Source organism: Pelophylax lessonae, assembly GCF_965119305.1.
Source record: "Pelophylax lessonae genome assembly, chromosome: 3".
Taxonomy (NCBI): Eukaryota; Metazoa; Chordata; class Amphibia; order Anura; family Ranidae; genus Pelophylax; species Pelophylax lessonae.
This window is the reverse complement of record NC_138770.1, coordinates 196737600-196763698: the sequence shown is the minus strand read 5'-3', so window position 1 is coordinate 196763698 and position 26099 is coordinate 196737600. Positions and strand designations below refer to the sequence as shown.

Sequence of the window (26099 nt, the reverse complement as noted above, 5' to 3'; positions counted from 1 at the left end):
TTTTTTTTTTAAACACTGACAGAGTTTGGCAACTTACGTCATCAGTCTCCGTCACATACGTGGTAGTATGGTAATGGCAGAAGGAGAAAAAGATTGAGAGATAAAAAATGCACCTAGCGTTTTAAGAGCAAACATCTGGGCACATTTCGGATTTTACGAACACACAGGGAAGCGTGAGTTGGACAAGACACACGCTGTGTGTAAAGCCTGTCACACAAAAATTAAATACCTAGGGAATACTACGAACTTGAGAAACCATGTTAGCCGTTTTCACTCTGAGTTATTAACACCTGTCACCACCAGCAGTGCCACCACTGCCAAGGAAAGACTACTAGACCCAGATCAGCCAAGAATTGATGCTATACCGACAACTTATCCGCCCAACTCTGAAAAAGGGAAGAAACTAACCAAAGCTGTGGCAGCTTTCATCGCCAAGGACCTACGGCCTTACTCTGTTGTGGACAACACTGGGTTTTGCTACCTTTTGAAGACGCTAGAGCCACGTTATAAGATTCCGTCACGCAGTCACTTTACAGAAAACGTTATACCTGCACTCTACCACGACACCAAAGCTCAGGTACTTGCATCAATGAACCAAGCCAGTCGAGTCGCAAACATGTGCGATTCATGGACTTCGGTCACAACGGAGTCCTATGTTACAATAACAGCCCATTACCTTACTAAGGACTGGCAGGTCTTGTCACATGTGTTGCAAACGAGAGCCATTTATGAGTCTCACACAGGTGCTCATCTGGCAAAGCTACTGTCTCATGTCGTGGAAGAATGGCAGCTGTCTGGTAAATCTGTAGTGCTTGTGACGGACAACGCAGCGAACATGATAGTTGCAGCTCAAGTTGGTAAATTTCCTCATGTTAAATGTTTCGCCCATACACTCAATCTTGCATGTCAGCGGGCACTGAAAGGGGCCACGCTCTCCAGGCTTCTCGGCAGAGTGCGTCGAATAACCACATTCTTTCATCGCAGCACTAGAGCAAGCCATTGTCTAAAAGAGAAACAGAAATGTCTGGGCCTGAAGAATCATAAGCTAATAACTGATGTGCCAACAAGATGGGACAGCGCATATGACATGGTCGAGAGGTTCTTAGAACAACAACCTACAGTTTGTGCCACCTTGCTGTCTCCAGAAGTCAGAAAAGGAGAGTCTGATTTCTGCACTCTCAATGAAACAGATGTGTCAAATGCAGAGGACACTGTGAGTGCATTAAAGCCTATGAAGGATGCAACCTTGCTGATGTCAGAAGAGCGCAACCCAACAGTGTCTCTCATTGCCCCTCTAGATGCACAACTGCTCCAGAGCATGACAGACACCATGGGAGACACACCCATGACCCATGAGATCAAGAATGCCATCAAAACAGATCTCCTGAAGAGGTACAGCATTGAGGCAGAGAAGAAGATCCTTCATACAGCCTCTGCACTGGATTCTCCTTTAAAGGACTGCCTTTTATTCTCACAGAGGAGGAGAGATCGGAGATATACAGAGGAGTGACTGAGGAGGCTGCATCTTTGGAGGTAATTAGAATTTCATCATGTTTCCTCCCAGACAGCTAGAAGCTCAGCTACATTGTGTTGTGTAATAAGCCCTGATTCACTGATGCGGTGTGGGAAGTGGAACTGTATGGATTACCGTGCAGTTTCCCACACCTCATCAGAATGAATCACACTCTTATGCAGTTCAGCTCTTCTTATACTATTATCTTTTGTTCAAACACAGATTACATCTAATAGAAGGACAAATGTGGATGAAGTGCCTAGGGAAAAAGCAACTGTGAAAGAAGAAACACCCATTGAGGACAGCCATTCTCCTCCCAAAAAAAAGGCCACAACATCGCTGCTCATGACTTTGCTGGGGCAGTCTTTCACTGATGGTGCAATAGAACCTAAGACCCCCTATGCCAAGGCAGAAGACTAAATGGAAAAATATTGTAAAGCCCCACCTCTGCCTCTCACTGAGGACCCTTTCAAATGGAGGCGTGAGCATGAGGTCATATTTCCCCTCCTCTCTCAGCTGTCAAAGCAATACTTGTGTATCCCAGGTACAAGTGTATCTGCAGAGCAGGTTTTCTCTACTGCAGGAGATGTTATAACTGCAAAAAGAAGAAGTCTGAAACCTGAGCATGTGGATCAGCTAGTGTTCTTGCAGAAAAACCTACATGTTCCCAAATGCTAAGCACTGCAATAATTACTAATTCATGTTTTTAATGAATTAGTAATTACTAATTCAGTCAGCCAGTCACACCAGTGTTGTTTTATAGCTTTATAGCACTGATGGTTTGTTTTTGAAGATTGTCCTGTCCAATGTCCATTGCCAATCCATAATCCGTTGCTTCACACTAAAAGTGTCTAGGGGTTCATTTAACCCTCAACCAAATAAATAATATTAAAGTGTATTTTCTTCTAGACAACTGACACCAAGCCACGGTGCCAGCATTATAGGAAGGAAAATCATTGAATGAAATAACTTGTACATTGAAGCTTAACCTCAAGTAAATCTTATCTTATTGGATCACAAATAAATACACCAATTTTGGATTCTTGTGTAATATTACTATATTTGTGAGTTTGTGACTGTGACCCCATAAGGATTTCCTCAAGGTTAAGCTTCAGTTGACAATTTATTCTCACAAGGATTTCCTTCCTCTAATGGTGGCTTGTTGGCTAGCATGGCTTCAGTTACAGATGTAATCGACGTGGTAGAGTGCAGTGCAAGTAAAGTTTTCTTTCTGTAACGTGACTGACTGTCGTGACAACTCAAGAGCTTATAACGCAGCTCTAGCATTAACTCAACACACACACACACACACACACACAGTGTGTGTTGAGTTGATGCTAGAGCTGCGTATAAGCTTTTGAGTTGTCACGACACACACTGTGTGTTTAGTTGACTGGCAATGGCAGGGGCAAACAAAATCACAGTGAACCTGGAACATTTTATATTTTTTACAGCTTTTCTGGCACTGGAGAAATGGAGAATGGCTTGTTTTCAAAAATGGTCCATTCACATAAGTGAATTGATAAGCTTATATTTATAGAACTCCCCTCTAGCAGCCATCAACTCACTTGAGTTGACTGGCAGTTGCAGGTGGAAACAAACATCACGGTGAACATGGAAGTTATGCAGCAGTGCACTATTGCCAGGTTCACCTTGAGGTTTGCTACTAGTCAGGAAGTGCTCTGTTTTGTAGAGGACAGGTTATGGCACAGCTGGAATTTATTGCAACGCATGTCTGTCTGTTGTACTCTGTAGCAATAGCAAGTGTAGGGGTTCCCTCAACCAAACAAATACTAAAAGGTAAAAGTGTATCTAGACAACTGAAGGCAAGCCAGCCACGGTACAGGAAGGAACATCCTTGAAAGATTAAATCATACATTGAAGCGTAAAACCTTGATTAAATATCTTTACTGGATCACAAATACACACAAACCTGACCTTACCATATGCCTCGAGTTGTACCAGTGTCAATGCTAAACCTTTCTCATGATTCTGATGCAGACAATCGTGTTGTGTGTTTTGTGATCCCATAAAGATTTACTCAAGGTTTAAGCTTCAGTTGATGATTTACTCTGTCAAGGGTTTTCCTTCCTCTAATGGTGGCTTGGCTTGGCTTCGGTTGGGTTTAATCGTGGTAGAGACAGAGACTGTCTGCAGGACAGGTAACGTTTTCTGTAAAGTGACATAAAAGTGACATAAGTGAATTTATACGCCTAAAGCTTATATTTATAACTCCCCTCTAGCAGCCATCAACTCACTTGAGTTGACTGGCAGTTGCAGGGGGAAACAAACATCACGGTGAACATGGAAGTTATGCAGCAGTGCACTATTGCCAGGTTTACCTTGATGTTTGCTACTAGTCAGGAAGTGCTCCGTTTGTAGAGGACAGGTTATGGCACACCTGGAATTTATTGTGATGCATATATTCACATAAAAGGATTGATATATAATGTTTTGTGGGAATTTATGATGACCATTTTCACAAGAATATTAGCTTGGCTGGCTGGCTGGATTCTATCTTGGCTTTAAAGTACAACTATAGGCAAAACTTTTTAAATTTTGGATAGAGCAAGGGAAGGTTCTTTAATTTTACACCTGTAAGGGTTTATTTTTGCCATGTTGCCCCCATTGTAGAAATTTACCCTCACTTTTTGTCCCAAACTGAAGGTGAGAGGAAAATGGAAATCCCACAAAATTTGGGGGTTTTTCATTTTACTTTCAATGATAATCATAAAAACACAGGACAAAGAGAGGGGGTGAATCTCTCCAGCGTGGGACAACAGAGACAGCTATGTTAGCAATAAAACACTGAAAGATGTTCTATGTACAAACTATGGCCCTCCAGCTGGCAGATGTTCAGGAACTACAATTCCAATCATGCCTTGTCTGACTGTGTGATGTGAATGTCATAGATGCCTCATGGGAATTATAGTTCCTGAACAGCTGGAGGCCAGGGCCATAGTTTGGACACCCCTGTTCTAATACATCTCCTCCTCTCCTCTATCCAAAATCAAAAAAGTTTTGCCTTTATTTGTACTTTAACCACTTTAGCCCCAGCCCTATTTCGGACACTTTTTGTTCACAAGTTAAAACCAGTATTTTTTCCTAGAAAACTACTTAGAACCCCCAAACATTATATATATTTTTTTAGCAAAGACTCTGGAGAATAAAATGTCGGTCATTGCAAAATTTTTTGTCACGCGGTATTTGCGCAGCGGTCTTTAAAACGCCATTTTTTTGGAAAAAATTTGAAAAATCACATTTCACTGCATTTAAAAAATACTAAACAGTAAAGTTAGCCCATTTTTTTTGTATATTGTGAAAGATGATGTCACCCCGAGTAAATAGATACCAAACATGTTACGGTTTAAAATTGCGCCCCCCCGTGGGATGGCGACAAACTACGGTCAATAGAGATCTCAATCTGCGACGCTTTAAATTTAACGGTTACCAGTTTAGAGTTAGAGTGTAGCTCTTTTTTTTTAATTATTGCCCACGCTCTGGCGATCGCGGCGATACCTCACATGTGTGGTTTGAACAGCGATTTCATTTGCGGCTCGACTTGCGTATACGTTTTTTTTTGTGCGCGAGCTAACGGTGACGGGGACGGCTAAATTTTTTTTTTTTTTTTTTTTCCTATTTATTTTTTCTTTTTTTTTAAACTTTATTACAGGTTTTTTAAAAAAAAAAAAATCTGATCACTTTTATTGCTGTCACAAGCAATGTAAACATCCCTGGTGACAGCAATATGTCGTGACAGGTACACTTTATGGAGGGATCGAGGGTCTAAAAGACCCTAGACCCCTCCACTACACTTCCCTGTATGCAAAACGCCGAAAACGGCATTTTTGCATACAGCCGTTTTTCAAATCTGCCGCCTTTTGCAGCACAGTAACCCGGACGTGACGTCATGGACGCCCCCTCCGGGTTACGTCATCGGAGACCCGATCGATGCCGTTTCCGGCATTCATCGGGACTCCATCCAGCCGGCGGACGTGCCGGCTGGGTGCTCGGGGCTCCCGGTGGGACGGTAGCCCCGAGCAAAGCCGCGGAAGGCGGCGGGAGGGGGGGGACGTCCCCTCCCGCCCCCCCGGGTAACGATCGAGCGGCTCCCGAGCCGCATCGATCGTTACCGACGGAAAGCCGACCGTCGGCTTCAAACAACGGTACCGGGATGATGCCTCTAGCTAGAGGCATCATCCCGGTATAACCACTCAAAGTCAGCCGACGTAGAGGTTACGTGACTGGTAGTAAAGTGGTTAAAAGGTAGACCTTATATTCATATTTTCCTTTATGAAGCAGTAAACTGCACTACTACAGTTTTACTAATTTTACTGTTACTTCTAGTAAATACTAGTGTTGTTGTCTGTCTCTGCTATTTTCATTTTCAGACCTTCCTATATGTTTGCAGTGCAAGTGCACTATGAGTATGCAGGGCTTGCAGGCCATGACAGGGTCCAGGGACATGTCCTTTAAAAGCAAATGAAAATAAAAATAATTCTTTAATTTGTGACTGCTTGGTTTTTTTTTTTTTTTTTTATAAAGTTTTGAAAACCATTGGGCAGTGGGCTGGGCATGGGCATTGGGCAGTAATCGTGATGCATCGCAATGCATCAGGGAATGGAATCAAATCGTGACCCTAATAATCGTAATCGCATTGAATCGTGAGGTAAGTGAAGATGCGCAGCCCTAGTTACCAATGATGCGGCACTATTCCTTCACCTAATACCAAATGAGAAGTTTAGGTCAGGCAAGTTTTCTGACAAATTTCCACTCCCGTTGGCCACAGTCCAGCCCCACTATAGTCTGAAGGACAATAAACTGGCACTTTTTTTTAGAAAGTTTAGAGACCCCTGTCTTAGTCTTTTGTTAAATGTGAGCAATCTGATTATCTTTAATTACAGACGAGCAATGGCAACCGGACCATAACTGGTTTCTGTGACACAGGAGCTGAAGTCACCTTGGTCAGACCTGAGGTGATACAAAGAAGGGACATCATTCCAAGAAGACTTTTTACCCTCACCGGAGTTGGGGGGACCCGCTCACGCGTATCCAATGCCTATGTTTTCATTGATTGGGGTGCTGGAAGTAGACTGAGACAGGTGGGAGTATTGGACAAGATCCCCACCGATGTGTTGTTGGGTGCCGATTTAAAGAGGAATTGCAGTCTTCTCACATAATTTGTAATACAAACATATTCACCATTCTGAAGCTTCCCTCCAACCACTTTGCATATTATTTTATATATATTTATATATACTGTGATTCTGTACTTGCCAAATATGCTGCAGAAATCTTCCTCCACTAAGTCTGGCTGCAGCCATTTTAGCTGTGGGCAGCTGAAGCGGTTGCCTGTTCACTTCCTGGATTTACACAGAGGCACACACATATATATTCAGACACACACACATACACAAATATACAGACAGACACACTCACACCACTGCTTACCTGCACATTTCTCTTCTCTTGAGGAATACTCATGGATCTCTGCAGTAGCCGCTTATCTCCGCCCTCTCTAGCTCTCCAATGACTCATCCCTTCTCCCTTGGTGGCAAACTCTCAAGAGAGTGAGAGAGAGAGCTGTGCATGATGTCATTAGCCTAGGCTTTTTACCAGACCAGAAAGAGGAAGTGGGCTGTATAAGGCATTTACTGGCAGCAAAAAAATGTTTTATTATCCAAAGTTAAAACAATAAGATTTAAAAGAGGGAAAGATGAAAAAAATGACTGAAGGTCCTCTTTAAGTACCCTTGTTTCTTACTAGAAAGATACAGATAATGCATATACAGGTGCATCTCATAAAATTAGAAACCCATATATTTTATATAGATGTGTTACACACATATGGCACTTTTCCACTGCAAGTACCGGCTAGTACCGGCTCGGCTCTACTCGGCCCTGCTTGGCCTGGTTTGCTTTTCCACTGCTGGTACCGCATGGTATAGGGTCGGAACGGTTCGGTACGGTACGGTATAGGTTTGCTTTTCCACTAAAGTAGTACTAAGTTAAGTGGGTGGGATAACAACGGGGTGGGTGGGATTCTCTGACCAATCAGTGGCTAGTAGTGACTGCATGCAAAGGATTGTGGGATATGGTACCAGTTTGGTACCTGTTGGAACCACAATCGAGTAGGTACTGTTTTTTCAGAGCCGTACCGTTCGGTTCCATGCAGTGGAAAAGCAAACCTATACCGTACCGTACCGAACCGTTCCGACCCTATACCATGCGGTACCAGCAGTGGAAAAGCACAAAAGGGTGCCGAACCGGTACGGTTCCATGCAGTGGAAAAGCGCCTATAGTGATATATTTCAAGCATTTCTTTCTTTTAATTTTGAGGATTATGGCTTACAGCTCATGAAAACCCAAAATTCAACATCTCAGAAACTTAGAATATTAATTAGGACCAATAAAAAAAAAAAAAAAAAAAAAAATATATATATATATATATATATATATATATATATATATATATATATATAATAATTTCAATACATTAATGTTGGCTTTCTGAAAAATATATGTATGTATAGTATGCACTCAATACCTGGCCAAGGCTCCTTTTGCATGAATTACTGCATCAATGCAGTGTGGCATGGAGACGATCAGCCTGTGACACTGCTGAGGTGTTATGGAAGCCAAGGTTGTTTTGAAAGTGGCCTTCAGCTCGTCTGCATTGTTGGGTCTGGCGTCTCTCATTTTCCTCTTGACAATACCCCAGATTCTCTATAGCAGGGGTCTTCAAACGATGGCCCTCCAGCTGTTCAAGAACTACAATTCCCATCATACCTAGTCATGTCTGTGAATGTCAGAGTTTTACAATGCCTCATGGGATGTGCAGTTCTGCAACAGCTGGAGGGCCATAGTTTGAGGATCCCTGCTCTATAGGGGTTTAAGTCAGGCGAGTTTGCTGGCCAATCAAGCCCAGAGATACCATACCGGTAGGGCCTACACGCTGGCGCCAGATCACCGTATCCTTGTTCCAGGAATGGCGGTCTATCCATGTGAGTTTTTTGGCCATTTGTTTGTTTTTTATGACGTGTACATGTTATTGAATTACTTTTTAAATAAATACTACACTATACAAGTATTTCTGGCTCAGTTTGGTGAGCATCTATACAGCATAAGGGGTGGTCCTGCAGGCCAGGCCGGCTTTCCATTTGAATGGTTGTTCAGGCTCATTTATATATAATTTCTGGTGAGTGCATCCACATGGTGGAGGAGGAGCACATTTTTACTCACTCGAGGTGCATCAACTTTCACTGTATTCATTGATATATCTGGTGAGTGTTCTGACACTCTGTATACACGATGGACACTTTATTATAACCTCTGGATTATGTACTTTCATGCACATTTGGACCAATACCGGACTAAGGGAAATGAAGGGAAAATGGCACCCATGACATCATCTGGCTACACAAACATGGCCACCAACCGGAGACCAGCCAGACTAAGGGGAAAAAGGCCGCCATTAGCTACAGACGCTGAAGCAGGTTGCCAGGATCTCCCCGATGCCCCCTGCACCCTCTGCAAGAGGACCCCCCCCCTGAAGGTAGGACACACTTTTAAGAGAGACTCCACTGCGCACTCTGCACTGGGACCCCCCTGCACTATACCCACACTGCAAACAGTAGGGCATGCACCTAGGGGTCTCCTATACTGGGACCCCTCCAGACTACCAGGGCAGAATGCACACTAGCCCAGGACCCTTACAGAGTGGGGTAAGGGGGGGAGACTCCAGGGGTCTCCGCTGCTTCCTCTGCCCTGGAACCCCCACCAGACTCCAAGTCCATACAGGGGGAAAGGGAGTGGGGGGAAGCCCAGCTTACTGAGAGATTTAAGGATGGGAGGAGGGAACCTGCAGACAGGTCCGACTGTCCCTCAAGGTTACCTGTGTCCACCCCAAAAAAACACCAAAAGGGGAGAGGGGGGGGGGGGGACTGTACTTACCTTTCCATGGTTCGGGCAACGCTCCAGACAGAATCCTCGCCACCGAAGTAGGGGAACTGTCGGCCAAGGTACCGCTGCGACTCAGACCCAAGCCCAGTCGTATTCGACCCTGCAAGACTTTTAAATTGCGGGCCAGCCTCTGCCCGTGAGGCTATGTCATGGCCAACCTAGTGCATAGCTGCGGACTGCACGCGCTCGCTGGCAGTTGATTGTAGATCTCCCGGGAGAAAAAAAATAATTGCTAGAACCAGAGATCTCAGCCAATGCCTAGGTCCTGATTGACAGATTAAAAACTGATTACCTAGAACAGAGAAGGGGGTTATATACCAAGCTAAGGACGGTCCATGGGCGTAGCCAGGTGTTTTTTGTTCTGCCTTGTCCTACAATTGTAGGAGGCAATATAACCCAGTACAAAAGGGACTGGGATAAGTCAGTGTTGCCTAAAATTATCACAATCACCCTGCGCTTAGGAGAAGTATAAAATAAAGAAAATACTAAATATATGTAAAATTAGAACATAAACATATAATAATAAAGCTGCTGCCTCATAGATAAAAAACTAAACAAATGTGCGAATCCTCTCAAAAGTCCGTCAGGACAGAAAAGTCCAACACATAAGCAGAGCTGAAATCTGTGTGGCCCCTCAGAGAATCAACACATGTGAGTCCGCAACCAATCCAAAGGTAGGGATGATCCAACACCACAGAGTGAATGTGAGAGTAACAGCTTCCACCACAACTCGTGACACCCATAGGTAATGCTCACTCACCAAAGATATGTTGGTAATGTGCCTTTAAATATATCGTCACTCAGAATGAGTCTCGATCAGACATATATACTCCAACTGCCACAGGAACTGATGACTCCAAGATCCAGATCATATGCATTGAATGACCTCAGGCAGTGTCCGCATACATATCCAGCCAGAGAATATGGAGTGACGTATAGGAAAGAAAGGGCTCATAGGGTAGTAGTTCAAACCAAAGATTTATTAAGAAAGAACCCCCTATCCCTTACTTTATACACTCACAATTAGCATAATACACAGAGGCACATAAAGATGTATAGCTGGCAAAACAGAAAACAGCAGAGCCGCCGGGATCTCACCATCCCTTGCTCACTCGTCAGCTTCCGGAGGAATGCGAAGAACTCCGTGGCAGCCGCTCTGCGTCTGGTTGCCGGGGTGACCGCGTGCTCACGTACTGACGTGTTTCGTCATCAAACTGACTTCTACGGAGGGCGTCCTCTGTAGAAGTCAGTTTGATGACGAAACGCATCAGCTGATTAGTCAGCTCCAGTTATCTCTATGGCCTAAGATACCAGACGCTACAAGCATTTCATCACTTCGGTTTCACTGGATATAAACAGCGCCATTTTTAAATTGGGACAGTATCTTATCACACTAATCTTGGTGTTGTCAGATGCTTTAACGGCAGAGGAGAGATCTAGAGTCTAATAGACCCCAAACTTAAAAGAAAAAAAAAGTACCTGTCACTACCTATTGCCATCAGAGGGGATATTTACATCCCCTGTGGGGAAAAAAAAAGTGATTTAAAAAAAAAAGTGATTATATAATGTTTGGGGGTTCAAAATAATTTTCTAGCAAAAAGAATTACATTTTTGTCAACAAAAAAGTGTCAGAAAAGGCTTGGTCCTCAAGTGGTTAGAAGAGTGGGTGATGTGTGGTGTAAGCTTCTATGTTGGGCATAAAATGCCAGGACAGTTCAAACACCCCCCCCCTTCTACCCCTTTTTGTAAAGTACACACCCCAAGCTATTTGCTGTTGAGTCAATGGATCATTTTATGTTTTGCCACAAGTTTCTGGAAATGTGTTTTTTTTTTTTTTTACACAAAGTTGTCACTTAAATGATATATTGCTCACACATGCAATAGGTATATGTGGAATTACACCCCAAAATACATTCTGCTGCTTCTCCCGAGTATGGGGATACCCCACATGTGAGACTTTTTGGCCATCTAGCCACGTACAGGACCCCAAAAACCAATCACCGCCTTCAGGCGTTCTAAGGGTGTAAATTGCTAATTTTACTTCCCCACTACCTATCACAGTTTCGGCCCTGAAATGCCAAGATAGCACAAACCCCTAAATGACACAAATGACACCCAAAGCTATTTGCTGAGAGGCATCTTTCCAAAAAAGGGGTAATTTGAGGGTATTTCGTACTGCCCTGCCACTTTAGCACCTCAAGAAATGAGACAGGCAGTCAAAGTAAAAGCTGCGTAAACTCTAGTGTACATATTATAGTTTGTAGACGCTTTAACTTTTGCGCAAACCAATAAATATAGACTTAGAGGTTTTTTTTTGGTTTTTTTTTTACCAAAGACATGTAGCTAAATACATTTTGGACTAACCATATGACAAAAATTTAGTTTAGTTTATTGGATATTTTTTATAACAAAAAGTATAAAATAGTTTGTCGTTTTTTGTTTATATTGCAAAAAATAAAAATCCCAGTGGTAATCAAAATACCACCAAACAGAAAGCTTGATTTGTGAGGACATAAATTTTGTTTGGGTACAGCATTGCATGACCACACAATTACCAGGTAAAGTCACGCAGTGCCAAATTGCATAAAAAATGGCCTAGTCATTAAGAGGGTAAAACCATCCGGGGCTGAAGTGGTTAATTGATCAACTATGTGGCAAATTAGGTTTTTTGTTGATAAATGTAAAGTTATGCACTTGGGGGCCTAGAATAGGCATGCATCATACATACTAGAGGGGAGCACAACTGGGAGAATCAATGGTGGAGAAGGATCTGGGTGTTCTTGTAGACCATAAGCTTAATAATAGCATGCAATGCCAAGCTGCGGCTTCCAAAGCAAAGTCCTTTATTGCATTAAGAGAGGAATGGACTCCAGAGAGAGAATCATTTTGCCCCTGTACAAATCATTAGTAAGACCTCATCTGGAATATGCAGTTCAGTTTTGGACACCAGTTTTTAAAAAGGAGATCAGGGAACTGGAGCAAGTGCAGAGAAGGGCAACCAAACTGATAAAAACTGAGGCATGGAGGAGTTCAGCTATGAGGAAAGATTAGAGGAACTGAATTTATTCTCTCTTGAGAAGAGGAGATGTACAAATACATCAGGGGTCCATATAGTGAACTTGGTGAGGAGTTATTCACTTAAAGGTCATCACAAGGGACAAGGGGGCATTCTTTACGTCTAGAGGAAAAGAGATTTCATCTCCAGATATGTAAAGGTTTCTTCACAGTAAGAGCTGTGAAAATGTGGAATAAACTCCCTCAAAATCTGGTTCTGGCCAGCTCAGTAGATTGCTTTAAAAAAAAAAAAAAAAAAAAAAAAAAGCCTGGATTCTTTCCTTAATGTAAATAATATTACTGGGTACTAATATTTATAGGTAAAGTTGATCCAGGGAATATCCGACTGCCTCTTATTGTTTGAGCTAGATAGACTTGTGTCTTTTTTCAACCTATGTAAGTATCCTTTTATGTTGGAAAAACTAAAAGGCCTTTTTGGAAACGGATCAATGACCATCTTTATTTAACTACTTGCCGACCGGCGCAAGTACATTTACTGCGGCAGTCAGCCGCTCCTGGGCAAAGCGACGTAGTACTACGTCGCTTGCCCAGGAGCCTGTAGGGGTGTGCTCCCGCCCCCGCTCGTTCACAGGGTTTCCCGCGCGTGACCGGCGGCTCGGACGTCCCCACAGTTAGAATCACGCCCCTAGGGATACATTTAACCCACTGATCACCAATAAAGTTAAACCCTTCCCTGCCAGTGTCATTTTTACAGTAACAGTGCATATGTATAGCACTGATTACTGTAGTAACGTCACTGGTACTCCCAAAAGTGTCAAAAATGTCAGTCAGGGGTCCGATCTGTCTGCCGCAATGTCGCAGTCCCGCAAAAAAAAAAAAAACGCATATCGCTGACTATACCAATTAAAAAAAAAAAAAAATAAAAACAACAATTCTTTCCCGTAGTTTTTAAAACGCAATAACTTTTGCGCAAACCAAGCAAAATACGCTTATTGCGTTTTTCTTTTTACCAAAAATATGTAGCAGAAAACAAATTGGCCTAAAGTGTTAAAAAAATGTTGATTTTTACATTTTTTTTGAGAATTTTTGTGAAAAATATTTTTTTTTAAAAAAATTGTCGCTCTTTTTTTGTTTTTGGCGCAAAAATAAAAAAAAATTAAAAAAAAAAAAAAAAAAAAAAAAAAAAAAAAAAAATCGCACAGGTGATCAAATACTAATCAATAATGACAAAATTATTTCACCAATTTCTAGACACATAGGGCTCCATCTTGTGTAAATATGATACACAAGTCATGTGCTTCTTTGCATTGGAACATGTACTAGCTTCAATTCGTCGGGGGAAATGTGACCAAACACCTTTTTCAGCTTGAGACGAGATGGATTCAGCTTTTACATGCCACTCTTGGTAAACAAAATCATCAGTTGTATGCCCTTCCTGTGGCTATTTTGTCTTCTGATCGGTGACGGTTAGATCTGTAGTCATTCATTGGGACCTGACATCTTAGGGCCACAGTTAACTTAGGCTTGTAATGATAGGTGCATTGATTATGCACGGTTTCCGTTTATGTTTTCTGTGTTTTTGTTGATGGTGATATTTTGTTTACTACCAAAAGGTTTTTTGAATTTTTTTTTCCCTTTTGATCATACGTTTTGAGTACAGGAATATGTGCATTACATTGGCGGTATTCTCTGTGTGGGGAGATATGTTTATACTAGAAATGTACTCTGGTCCCTGGGCAAGTCCTATTTTTTTTTTTCATATATTGTTTTTATATATTTCTTATGTACCCTGGGCTTTGTCCCAGATGGATGTGGGTAATCACCAACTGTCCAGGCATCCTGGGTGTTTGATCCTCTAAGTGTACTCGTTGGTGGGTTGTATAAGTTTTATGTTTCAGTGTTTGTTGTATTGCTGGGTGTTGTGTTGCTGGATCAGATTATTTGTCCTTTGCGGTTTTGTTCGGGTGACGGCGTAATTGTTGGTTATTTGGTTGTTTTTTTTTCTATTGTGCCTACGTGTTATTTTGTCTGTTTTGTTGTTTCCACCATGGATTTTATTTTTCCATCGTCAGAGGGGTCACTGCGGGGTGTGGGATCCCAAGTCTCCTCCATGTGGGGGCATCTATTTTAGCCCTTGGGGTTGGCTCATCCCTGTCCCCTAGTCGGTTAATCACTTCGGGCTGTTGGGCCCGTTTTCTTACCTAGACGGATGTCCTTGCGATATCCCCTTGTCCCAGCGGGCTGGGCTTGGCACAATACCGCTCCAGGTTGAAGAACCTTCCTGTACCCCGCCGCACTGGACATGCACTGCAGCCGCCATCTTGGATGGGGAAGCAAATGTTCAGCTCTCCGCTCTGAGCAGAGAGAGGTAACTGTCAATCAACCGATCTCTGCTCTGCCACTCCAGCACTCACTGGAGCGCTGGACTGTGGGGGGGATGGGGGGGGCTGGCTCAGGTTCTCAACGACATGCTGAAAGGCTGAGCCAGTTGTCAGTCCAGGCATCTGGGTGGAATTGGTGGAGCCCAACTGTAAAGTTCAGATCTTTCCCAAACCTTGACCAGCTGAGTGTTGCCCGCTGTTGGCTGAAAATGGGTCACAGGATCCATAGGAGAAGTGTAGCCAAAATAGCTTTGGCTACACTTCTCCTTTAAGGCGATGCTTGGTCTGCAACCAGCCAGTAGCTAAACCTAAGCACACAGAGCAAAATGGCAGCTAAAATCACATTACGGAATCGCATCACCATATACACATTTTTTATTAGTAAAACATATTTTTTATTTTTATATTTATATAAAAGAGTATATAATAGTAGCCAAAACAGGTATGACTGAACATTGGAAAGCTTTCCCCAGGTGTACATCACATGGTCCCAGGACGGGGTCAGGTGTGCTACTTCTCCAGTAACACCAGGCCCTGATACAAGGAACAATTATTAACAGCTAAAGTACCAGGTCTGCCAAAATCATGATCAGCACACAAAAAGGGAGGGGCAGCTGTAGGTTCTAATCTTCAATCAACATTTCACATTTGAATGGTTCTCTCCTATACAAACTGATAATATTGCAATATAAAATCAGTAGAGAGGAGGCTGACCACATTTTCTGCAGTTTTCCTGTCATTCTACAGGATGCCATAAACATGGTTTAGATGTTAAAAGACATGATCATTTGGCAGCTAACACTGCAAGGAACTTCTTACCTTTGCACAGGTATAATATAGTGGCAGGCAGCTGAGGCTGTCTAGCTCATACGAGCTGCAAGACCTGTTACAGCTTCATTAGACCTGAAGCTCTACAACAGCTAGAGACACAGTGCACATTAGTCTAACAGATTACACCTATCAGTGCAATCAGCAGAGTACATATTGCTCTGGCCAAACAGAGCTTTAGTTTAAATACTACCCCCATATCATGATTATTTATAGTATCAACCACCCAGAGGACTGTGTTTATTTATTGTTTTTTTTTTTTTCATATGACATCCTGTAGAACTGGTTCATGCTTGTAAATTAGGTGTATTCCCGAGCCAGCATATAATACAAAAAATGTAAGAAGTACGATAAACATGGCAGATTGTTTTTAAAGTTTTCAGGCACATAGCCCACTCGCTCAAAAAGTGCCTTTGATTGGCTGTTGACTGCTGTGTTAACAGGCACAAACTTTTTCACCGCTGCCCTGCTAAGTTCTCTGACAGCAGACTGCCAGGATTGTCCCACTTCAGTGTTAGGCTGATTGCGAATAACTGCTGAGAGGCATCTACAAACAAATATGGCAACATGAGACCATCAGTGAGAGCAATGCAAGGCAATATTTAAAGTTTAGGTGACTGCAAACAACGGCCCATTTAGTTTGGAACTTGCTTTTCTCACCTTGCAGTTTGTTTCAGCTACAGATAGAGTAATATGGAGATAACGAAATACGAAGAATGGCTCTGCTGATCTCTTTGATAAGGAAAGTTTAAATATTTAGCATTTTCTCACTTGGCAGTTTTATTAATAAACGTTTAAGTGAGGCAGGGTCAGGGATAAGTTTACCCATTCTTTTACAGTGGACATTATTAAAAGGAAGGGTTAAAAAATATATAATTTATAGAATGTACAAACTCATTATCTTTTTGAAGTGGAAAATTTCAGAAACTGGTAAATTAAAGGCAGCACTTTAACCAGCTAGCAGCAATGACCTAAGGCACATTTTAAATGGACAAGTTGAACTAGGGATGAAGAATATATGCAAGCTCAAATTGCTATTTAAGAGTTAGGAGGCCTTTCTCAGCTTTTTGAACTGGCCCATGTCAAGATTTCCTTGCAGTAAAGTATTACAAGGGACTAAGCTCTCTGCTTCAGCAGGACATGTATAAGACTAGGCCTGAATGTAAAGAATATCCAAGGTGCCAGAGCCTTGGGCTGTGTTTTGTTTAAAACAAATTAAGACCAAGACCGGACGTGAGAATCAGGGAATGGTCAGAATCTAATTAAATGCAGACTTCAGCTCTTTGAAGGCAGCTCTGCGGTTTTTCTTTTCTTCCTCCAGTCGCTTCCTCTCATCTTGCTCTGCCCGTATCTCAGCTTCAAACTTGCTTGCTGAATTCAGGGCCTGGACCTGTGGGCAATATACAATAATGTACAATGAGACCTAGACAATGAAAAAATAAAGGGTTTCTATCCATCAGAACCAAGATCTCCATTACTAAAGTGCAGAAAAGTCTCAGACAAGTTAAACAAAATGCTTATCGTTTACAGCAATGGCACCAAAGATAATGTTCTTAAAGCGGAGTTCCACCCGAAATTTATACTTACCTCCATCTTCTCGCTCCCGGTCACCTGAAAAACAAATGGATAATCGCAATTTTTTTTTTTTTTTCACTTACCTTTTAGAGAAAATATACTCACCTTACTTCCTTCTTCCTCCCCTCGGCGGCCACGGCGATTCGTCACTTCCTGGCTTTTGCAATGATTCCTGGGAGCTGAACGTCATCGCTCCCAGGAATCATTGCGCCTGCACCGGCCCCGACGTCAGTTCCGGGGCGCGCGCGTCATTCCCTTCTAAACAGCTTCTGGGCATGCCCAGAAGCTGTGGAGGGATGACGCGCGCGACCCGGAAGTGACGTCGGGGCCGGTGCAGTGCATCGTGGGACCGAAGAAGGAGGAAGAGGACCGAAGAGGACGCGGAAGAGGATCGCGCTGGCTTCAAGCTGCCCACACCCGAGATGGCAGCGCTGGAGAAGACAATTTCAAGGTAAGTATTTCTCCTGAAAGGTAAGTGCAACCCGGGACAGATCAGAGGCTAGCCATTGTGGAATGTGCTAGCCCTGACTGTCCCGGGGGTATTTTTATAAAAAAATGTATAACTAGGGTGGAACTCCGCTTTAAAGCCCAACTGAATCCTTGGTTTGCTTTTCAGCCCTTGGCTAAGATCAAGTGTAGTATATGTTTTTATCAGTGTCTAGGAGAGGTGCTCCACCATAATTTTGGCTTGAGTACCCCTGCTGGTACGAGGGGGTCCTGAGGGATCTTCCTATGGGAACAGAAACTGGTGTGCCCACTGGGTGAGGTAGGGCATGGGAATCATTCCCTGGTGGAGGATCCCAAGGAGCCCAGTGCCTCCTGATTTGACTGTCCTACCTGGTCTGGTAAGGTGCTGGGAAGGCAGAGAGCCTGCAGTGTCATGTGCCCACAGGGATTGGTGTCCTGGAGGTGTCAGAGGTGTGGGCCATGATACCTAGACTACAGCAATTTTTGTTACCAGGCTGCATGGCCTAGCCACTGCACCGGCACATTTTTTATTATTTTTTTGTAGATTTATTTTCTCTCCACATGTGTCATCCTGCACATACAGTATATATCCATTTTTCTTTTCACACTGGAGTCTGGGGGGGGGGGGGGGGGGGGATGTATGACTATTGGGTTCCTTCCTCTCCTGAAGCATCTCTCAGGGGGATTGCCCCCCACTCAGTACTTGATCGACTTTTGCGAATCATGAGGAGGGGAACTTTTGAGCAGGTGGTTTTGAGTGTGCCTTACACACCTCAGGAGTCCTGTGTCCTGAGGGGGATTCAAAGACATATCATTCATAAGCACTTTTTTGTTCACTTAGGTTTAGGCTAAAAAAAAAAAAAACATTCTGCTTATACAGTACTAAATGTGCTGTTTTTTTTAGGGCCTTTTAATAACTGCTACAGAAAGGGCTAAAATACCCTGTAGAGTTTGAAGAGTTGGACCGTTGCTCTCCCACACAAGCAGCAGCCGGGGTTAAGTAGTCCAACTACCCCCACCTCTGCACCAATTAAAGTCTAACTCCAAATATATTACGACTTACTAATCAATTTGTTACTAACCGACGCAGCGACTTTTAGCGCTGTATAAAACTATATAAGTATTAGCTACATACAGTACACAGCTCTGGGTTAGGGCAGCAGTACAGGTACTTTCTGTCCTGTTCCCAGAACAAAGTCGAGTCTAGTGGAGTGCTACTCAGCCATTCATAGGAGGTCCTGTATCTTTAAACAACAGATCCAACTCAAATGTGCCATTGCAAAAACCTTGCAGCAAAAAGCTGCATACACCGCATATGTCCATTTGGTATCATCTGAGGTCCAAGTGGCTTGGAAGTTTCCAAACAATGAATCAGAGGGGTAGGCAGCAATACAGAAAACAGAACCAATGCAATGGGCCCAACAAGACCAGGGTCAAGGACCCAACTCAGATGGCAGCTGAAAGAAGGTGCATCCGCAGAGATCTGTCCATCCACTGGTAGGACTTGGAGAAGGTATGAACTTAAGATCAGGAGGTGGCTTAATTTCATAATGCACAGGAAACACCCTCTAATCTTCTGGCGTTAGCATTTTAGGGTAATGCAAGTATCTTCTCCTTTAGAGAGTAAGAGTTGTGTTATTCATTTAGAAATAGTGGACTTGGAAGCAGGGTGTCCTTTTGAGGCCCTGTTGGCAAGGGTACATTTTCCGGTTACAGGCAGTGGCCTTCAGATAGATCTGACTATGTCCAAACAATGGAGAGCAATTTTCTTGAAATGCTTAGGAACAGGGCACAATGAAGGAAGGACAATGTTTTCATTAAGGTGGAAGGCAGATACCACTCTAGGTAGAAAGGAGGGCACTGGACATAAGACAACTTTGTCCTTGTGAAGAATTAGGAAGGGTTCCCTGTATGAAAGGGCAACTAACTGAAACACATGCTGATTTAGGAGACCCCCTTGAATGAAGGTTTTTGTGAAATTGAAGCCAAAGGTTTGCTGAAATTGGTAGGTTGGAATGTAAAGTACAGGATAGCCCCTGGGATTTAAATGCCCGTGTTACCTCCAGGTAAAAAAATATTTCCAGGTACAGTAGGAGATTTGTTTTTCTCAAAGTGACTTTTCTGGTATTTAGTAAAGGGAGAATGACAGAACCAGATATATCCCAGTCGGTTTTAACATCCATGCCATTAGAGCCAGTAGCAAGCAAAATGGATTTGGGGGCTTTGCAACAGCAGGTCTGACCCGTTTGGAAGAGGCCAGGGCTTAGGGGCCAGTCTGATGAACCGATAATTTAGGATTTCTTCTCTTGCTTTATTTTGCAGAACTGTCAATGATTCTCTGCACTGGAGGGAAGGCATATATTTTTATTATTTATATTTTTTTACAAATGTAAGCAATGTGAAAGTTTATTTTATAAAATTAACAAAAGGCACATTATTATTGAAAAATATAAGAACAAACACTTGAACAAAAAGGTACAGCGCGTATGCAGCTAGTATAATCACCAGAAACCGGTTAGATAAATCAATATACCTATTGAAAAATAGTACATATTCTGTCTAGAAGTACAGGATCATTTAAAACACTGGATCCATTTTATTGTCTTTTTTCAATCCTTCATGAACTTATAGAACAAAGAGCTGTCTGTTGGCATGAACTGAAGATGGGGACCTACAGGTGCGAATATATACAATTCTGTATTGAGAGAAATACAGGGGGCTATCATTACTGACCTCCTGGAAATGCTAGTCACCCAGATGTTCAACTGACATATTGCCAGTATTCCCTTATGACAAGTTTATGTTAAATGTTCTCCTTCCAATATAACTATTTTTTAACTAATGTGTCCCGAAGGATGGCATGAAACCAATATGAATAAGTCCGGATTTAGGTTCCATAATGCAATTGCTAAACAAGAGTGTTGTCTATGTTACTGGTCTCTGGGGTCTCATCTTCCATTTCCACATCCCGCTGAGGTTTCTTGGATTTTTTTTTTGTGGTGCTGCTTTCAATGTCCATGTCAAGTTTGGCCTTTTGAGGTTTCGATTGAGGTTCAACATCCATTTGCTCTTTTGCCTTTTTAACATGTAACTGCTTCATCAATTTTCTCTTCTTCTTTCTGGACAGTTTGATATTTGCTCTTGCACTGGAACTTCTCTTCCTGAGGTGATGAACAGTTATTAGTTCTTTGTCCACTATAGCTCCTATTATTTTGGGTTTCTTCCGCTTCTCATGACTAATCAAGCGTCGACGTTTTAGGACATTTTTTTGCAAGTCCGTCTTTGGTCGGTTGATTTTTCCTCCTGGAGCCATGCTGTTCTCTCATGAAGATCCACTTCCGTCTCGAAGGGAAGGCATATATTAAACTAAATAGAGATACCAGGGAATCTGATACTAGGGCTACTGGATCCTTGGCTCTGGCCACAAACAGGGTAACTTGTTGTTGAATCCAGAGGCTAAGATGTTCACATCTAGAGTCCCCCTTTTCTGACATTGGCAATTGAAGATTTTGGAATGAAGGGACCATTCCCCTTGGTCCAGACTGTGATGACAGAGGAAATCTGCCTTTTATTTGTCCAGTTCCATAATTATAACAGCAGAGATTGCTGGACAGTGCTTTTCCTCCCAGGAGATTATCAGACTTACTTCCTGACTCCTGCAACATCCCTAGTCATTGATCTAGGCCAGGTTCCTGGCACTGTCTGATTATACCCCCATAGGGTCATCCTAAAGGGGGGGTCTCATGGTGTACAGCCAGTTTTATTGTTCCGAGCTCCCATGTGTTGCTAGGGAGCTTTGCTATCCTGGGTGACCAGGTTAACTGAACCGTTAAAGAGATTTGAACAATCCTCCCAAGCCTGTGATGCTGACATCTGTTACCACCTTCCATGAGTGTGGGAGAAGCAACTTTCCCATTTCCAAGGCTGGATCGGCAATCCATCAAGCTTGGGAGTTCCTAGCTTAACTGAAGAGAAGCATAGGGAAGTTGAGCGATGGAGTGTTTTTCTTCCAGACCAGCAGAAGGTTGTGTTGGTGAGGCATTGAGTCAAACTGAGTAAAGGGAACAACCTTGAATGAGGCAACCATGTGGCCTTAGGGACTCTCATGGAGAATCTCACTGAGGGACATGTTTTGGACCTTAAGGTTCAAGCCACAGATCTTAGAGAAAGAAGCTGGTTTCCCAGAAGGAAAACATTTACCTGAGCTGTTTCTAGCATAGGGCCTAAGTATTCCAGAAGAAAGGAAGACCCAACCCAAAGCCTGAAGAATCTGAATAGTAATTTGGACAATTTTCAGATAGGATGGGGATGAATCTTTCAGAAGAAGGGTGTCTAGGTATACTGTAACCTGGATGCTCTGAGTTCTTAGGAGGGCGAGTAGGGGTGGAAGCACCTTTGTGAATACTCTGGGTGCAGGATAGACCAAAACTAAAAAAAAGTGTTTGTCTCCTAAATAAAAAGCAATGATGAGGTGGGTAAATGGTGATATGGAGCTAGGCATCTTTAAGGCTAATGATGCTAATTTTCCCTCTTGTCTGAGAGGCAATAACTGATCTTGGAGATTCCATACACAAGGTACTTGTTTAGGGATTTTAGGTCCAGGACAGGATGAATACTCCCACTAGGTTTTGGTACCATGAACCATTTTGAATAAGGTCTTTTAAAGCTGTCCTCCTGAGTGAACAGAAAAACCACTCCCTGGCACAAAAGAGGTTTCAGGGCAGTCTGCTATACTGACTGTCCTTGGGCAGATTTTGGTTGTTTTGAGGGGAAGAAAACAATCAGGCGTTAGACTTTGAATCTTTATTTTGTACCCCTATGAAACCACTAATTGAGCTCATAGGGAAACCTCTGACTAGAGCTGCACGATTCTGGTTTAAAAAGGAGAATCACAATTTTTTTGCTTAGAATAAATAATCACGATTCTCGGCGTAACATCATCTTTCACATTATACAAAAGAATTGGGCTAACTTTACTGTTTAGTTTTTTAAAATTCAATAAAGTATTTTTTCCTAAAAAAATTGCGTTTGAAAGACCACTTCGCAAATACAGTATGACCTAAAATATTGCTACAACTGCCATTTTATTCTCTTAGGTTTCTGCTAATATATATAGTTTGGGGGTTCCAAGTAATTGTTCAAGAAAAAAAAAATATGGATTTTAACTTGCAAGTCAAAATTGTCAGAAAAAGGCTTAGTCTTTACGTGGTTAAACTGCCCTACTTTACAGACCAAAGTTTAACTCTTTGATCTAAAAAGAACCAAATGATACATTGTAAAACATGTTTATAGTTATCTTCCAGCCTGAGAAATGTTGATAAACATTAGCTCTTTTTTGACAGCTGTGAGTGAGCAGAGAATGGCATGAATCGTGGAAATGCCGAATTTAGATCATGAGGTGGGTAAAATCGAGATTGTGATTTTTTACCGATTAATCATGCAGCTCGAGGTATACAAACTGTAACAGACATGCTCCTTGCTCCTAAGAGTGAGGGCAACCCTTAATTGTAAAGATGGCTTTGGGGTTATCTTGATGGGCTTTCGGTCCCAAGTGTTTTGCCATAAGATAGGTCTATGTATTGGCGGTGAAAAAAAAGCAGAACGACATCTAGCAGGTGCTCTGCGTTTTGAGGAGGTGGAAGCCACTGAAGAGGGAGCTTTCCTTCTGTGACATCCTTTATGAACTGTGCCTTCCCAAAGGGGACAGACAAGTGAGGCATTTTTTACAGGGAATTTCAACTAACCAGGCTTTCTGCCATAAGATTTTGTGTGTATGGACAGAAATTATAGCAATTCTAGAACTTTGTGGTATCACTGAATCTAGGACATCAACCCAGAAAAAAGTAAGACAGAAGACAGTGTTTGTAAGTGTTCCACTAGAGTTTGTTACTGAAAAACAGGATCCTGTTGACTGTTCATTGCCTTAGTCCAATTAGCTGCAGTTTGACCAAAAGAAATTGCAGCAGTAGCTGGCTGCAGGGCTGGACCTGCAAGAGTAAACAGAGCTTGTAAGATTGTCTCAAAATTTCTGTCTGCAGAATCCTTAAGTAACATCTTCCATAGGCACAGTAGAACGTTTTAAGACTGAGACAGCAGGGTCTAATACCAGGATTATCCTCCACTGGGGCCACACGTTGCTTGTTAAGACCAGAAATTACAGGATCTACTAACAGGACTACCTATTGTTGCAGGAAAATGTTCCCCCATAGGAAAGAGCTTCAGGAGTAAAAATCTTCTTTAGGTAAGGCCTCCATACAGGACTGGCTCTTCCAGCAACTGGACCAGGAAAGTCTTAGCTGGTTTAGGTATTTTACAGGGCCCCATGCTGGATACCATGGGGTAAGCACATTCAGGTTCGCTATGGTATCCTCATGCTCACCTTATGCTCACGTTTACCTCAGGTAAATATGTCAAACTCAAGGGCAAAATGAAAGACCGATTCAGAAAATGAGCTTGAAGGGGCACAGTTATGATCCCTGCTATCTATGGTCTCAATACTACCAAAAAATCTGCCAATAAAATCGGACATTGTGGCACAAAATTTCTCTCTAGATAGGAAAGATGAAGCTGGTGTTGCAGATGGGCCAGCAGAACGGTCAGAAAAAGGCGAAGGGCAACCGTCAAGAGTAGAGGTACTAGGACCTTGAGTGGACAAACTAGCATCCCCACTAGAGCTAAGAGCTGAACTAGCAATTACATCAGACCCTTTCCTGTGCCCTTGAGATCTGCCATGCTCATGAATATTGTCCCCAGAGTGGAACTCGTGACTTCTACAGCTATGGAAAGAGGGGCATGGCTCAATACCAAGCACTTGAAGGCCACACCGTAAAACCCAGGTAATGCAGTAACAGCTATATAATCTGCCACCAGGAGAGAGCCCAGGGGTGTTGCCAATCCAATATCATGCCCAGAAAGAGGTAGAGTTTGAAGCCATAGTAATTCAACTGAGAGGGAGGAGATGCAGGTCACACAGGCAGCACCCAGGTCACACAGGGGAACTTGGTGCCACATAGGGGCAGCAAACGGCGGCGTGGTCTCGGCATAGAACCGTCTTCCCTGGGCTCCCGGTCTGCAGCCGGTAGCCTTATAGAGCAGACATACCCCACATTTTCTCAACCACCATCTTCTCTTAATGAAAAGGAAGACAGACCACACCTTCACAGGTCCTGTTGCCAGCATGAAGTGGTTTCTGATCCCGGCACACCCTGCCGCCTCTATCCCGGACCAGACCAAGATGGCGCTTGCCCCAGCCACGAGGACGGAGCTAAGCCTGCCTTTGACAGAGAGATGACCGGCCGCAGCAATGACATGCTGCCATTCTCACCATCCAGTGACCTCTTTCCTTGTCTGCCTGCCTCAATCACTCTCCCTCACATCTCTCTGCAGTCCTGGGGTGGGGGAATGGGGGGAGGGGGTTGCTCACCACCTGACATGCTGGCTATGCATGAGTTCCCTCGTGCTCCCAGACTTCTCAGCCCAGAATACTTCAGCAGACATCCCACAGGTAATACTTCAGCAGACATCCCACAGCTTCAGGTGGTGTCCACAGTGAGTACTACCCACACCATGAAGCCCCACAGGAGTCCCCTCCTGCACTTCTCTCAGAACAGACAGTGGGCTCTTTTGCAAATAATTCTCACCAGAGAAGACTGACACATTAGCCTCACATGCGGAGGAGAGCTAACAGAGCTTTAACAGGATGTAGCAGAGATAACTGCTCAAGTCTCCCCACTGGTAACGGACACTAACACCCTTAACCAAGCAGTCTCCAGCTTGCATGTGGTGCAAGAGGATTATACAGATCAAATTGCTCAATTACTTTTGCTCGGGGGCAGCAATCTGTCAAAAAGTGTGCAGTTCGTTCTGCACTCCTGTGACCCGTTTTCAGTAAACAGCAGGCTAAAGCCCAGAGCTGGTCCAGGCTCAGGCAAGATCACGACCATATGGTTGTAATCCGCCCAAATGCCTGGACCGGCACCCGGCTGCTACCGCCCCTCCACAGCCCAGCGCTCCAGTGCGTGCATGGGGGGGGTGGGAAGGGAATGTGGTGGTACAGAGCAGAGAGCTGCTGGTTGACAGTCACCAGCTATCTGCTCATGGAGCTGTGAGAAATCGAGCAGTTAGCGGTGTTTGATCGCTTGATTCTAAGTGTTAGAGCCGGCGGGGGACTGATGGGTCACCTAGGGAAGCATGATTTAAATTAAAAAAAAAAGGGGAGGGGGTATGCCCATACTTTTCTTTTAGCCGCCACAACCAGGAGGGTGGTTAGTAACTCCCACACACCTCAAAAGGGATCAAAAGCAACACATGGGGTACCCTGATCTGAATGTTTATAAGGCTTCTAGCGTGTACTCACCA

General features: G+C 43.2%; 1 protein-coding gene across 1 annotated transcript in view; it reads right to left on the bottom strand.

Annotated features, from left to right (window-relative positions):
- Nucleotides 1-16299: 16299 nt before the first annotated feature.
- Nucleotides 16300-26099, bottom strand: part of EFHD1 (EF-hand domain family member D1) — a 55651-nt gene continuing 45851 nt past the window's right edge. Inside the window, exon 4 of the mRNA XM_082251946.1 lies at nucleotides 16300-17088. Within this exon, the coding sequence (XP_082108072.1) occupies nucleotides 16957-17088 (132 nt within the window). The 3' untranslated portion in view covers nucleotides 16300-16956. The remainder of the gene's footprint in view (nucleotides 17089-26099) is intronic.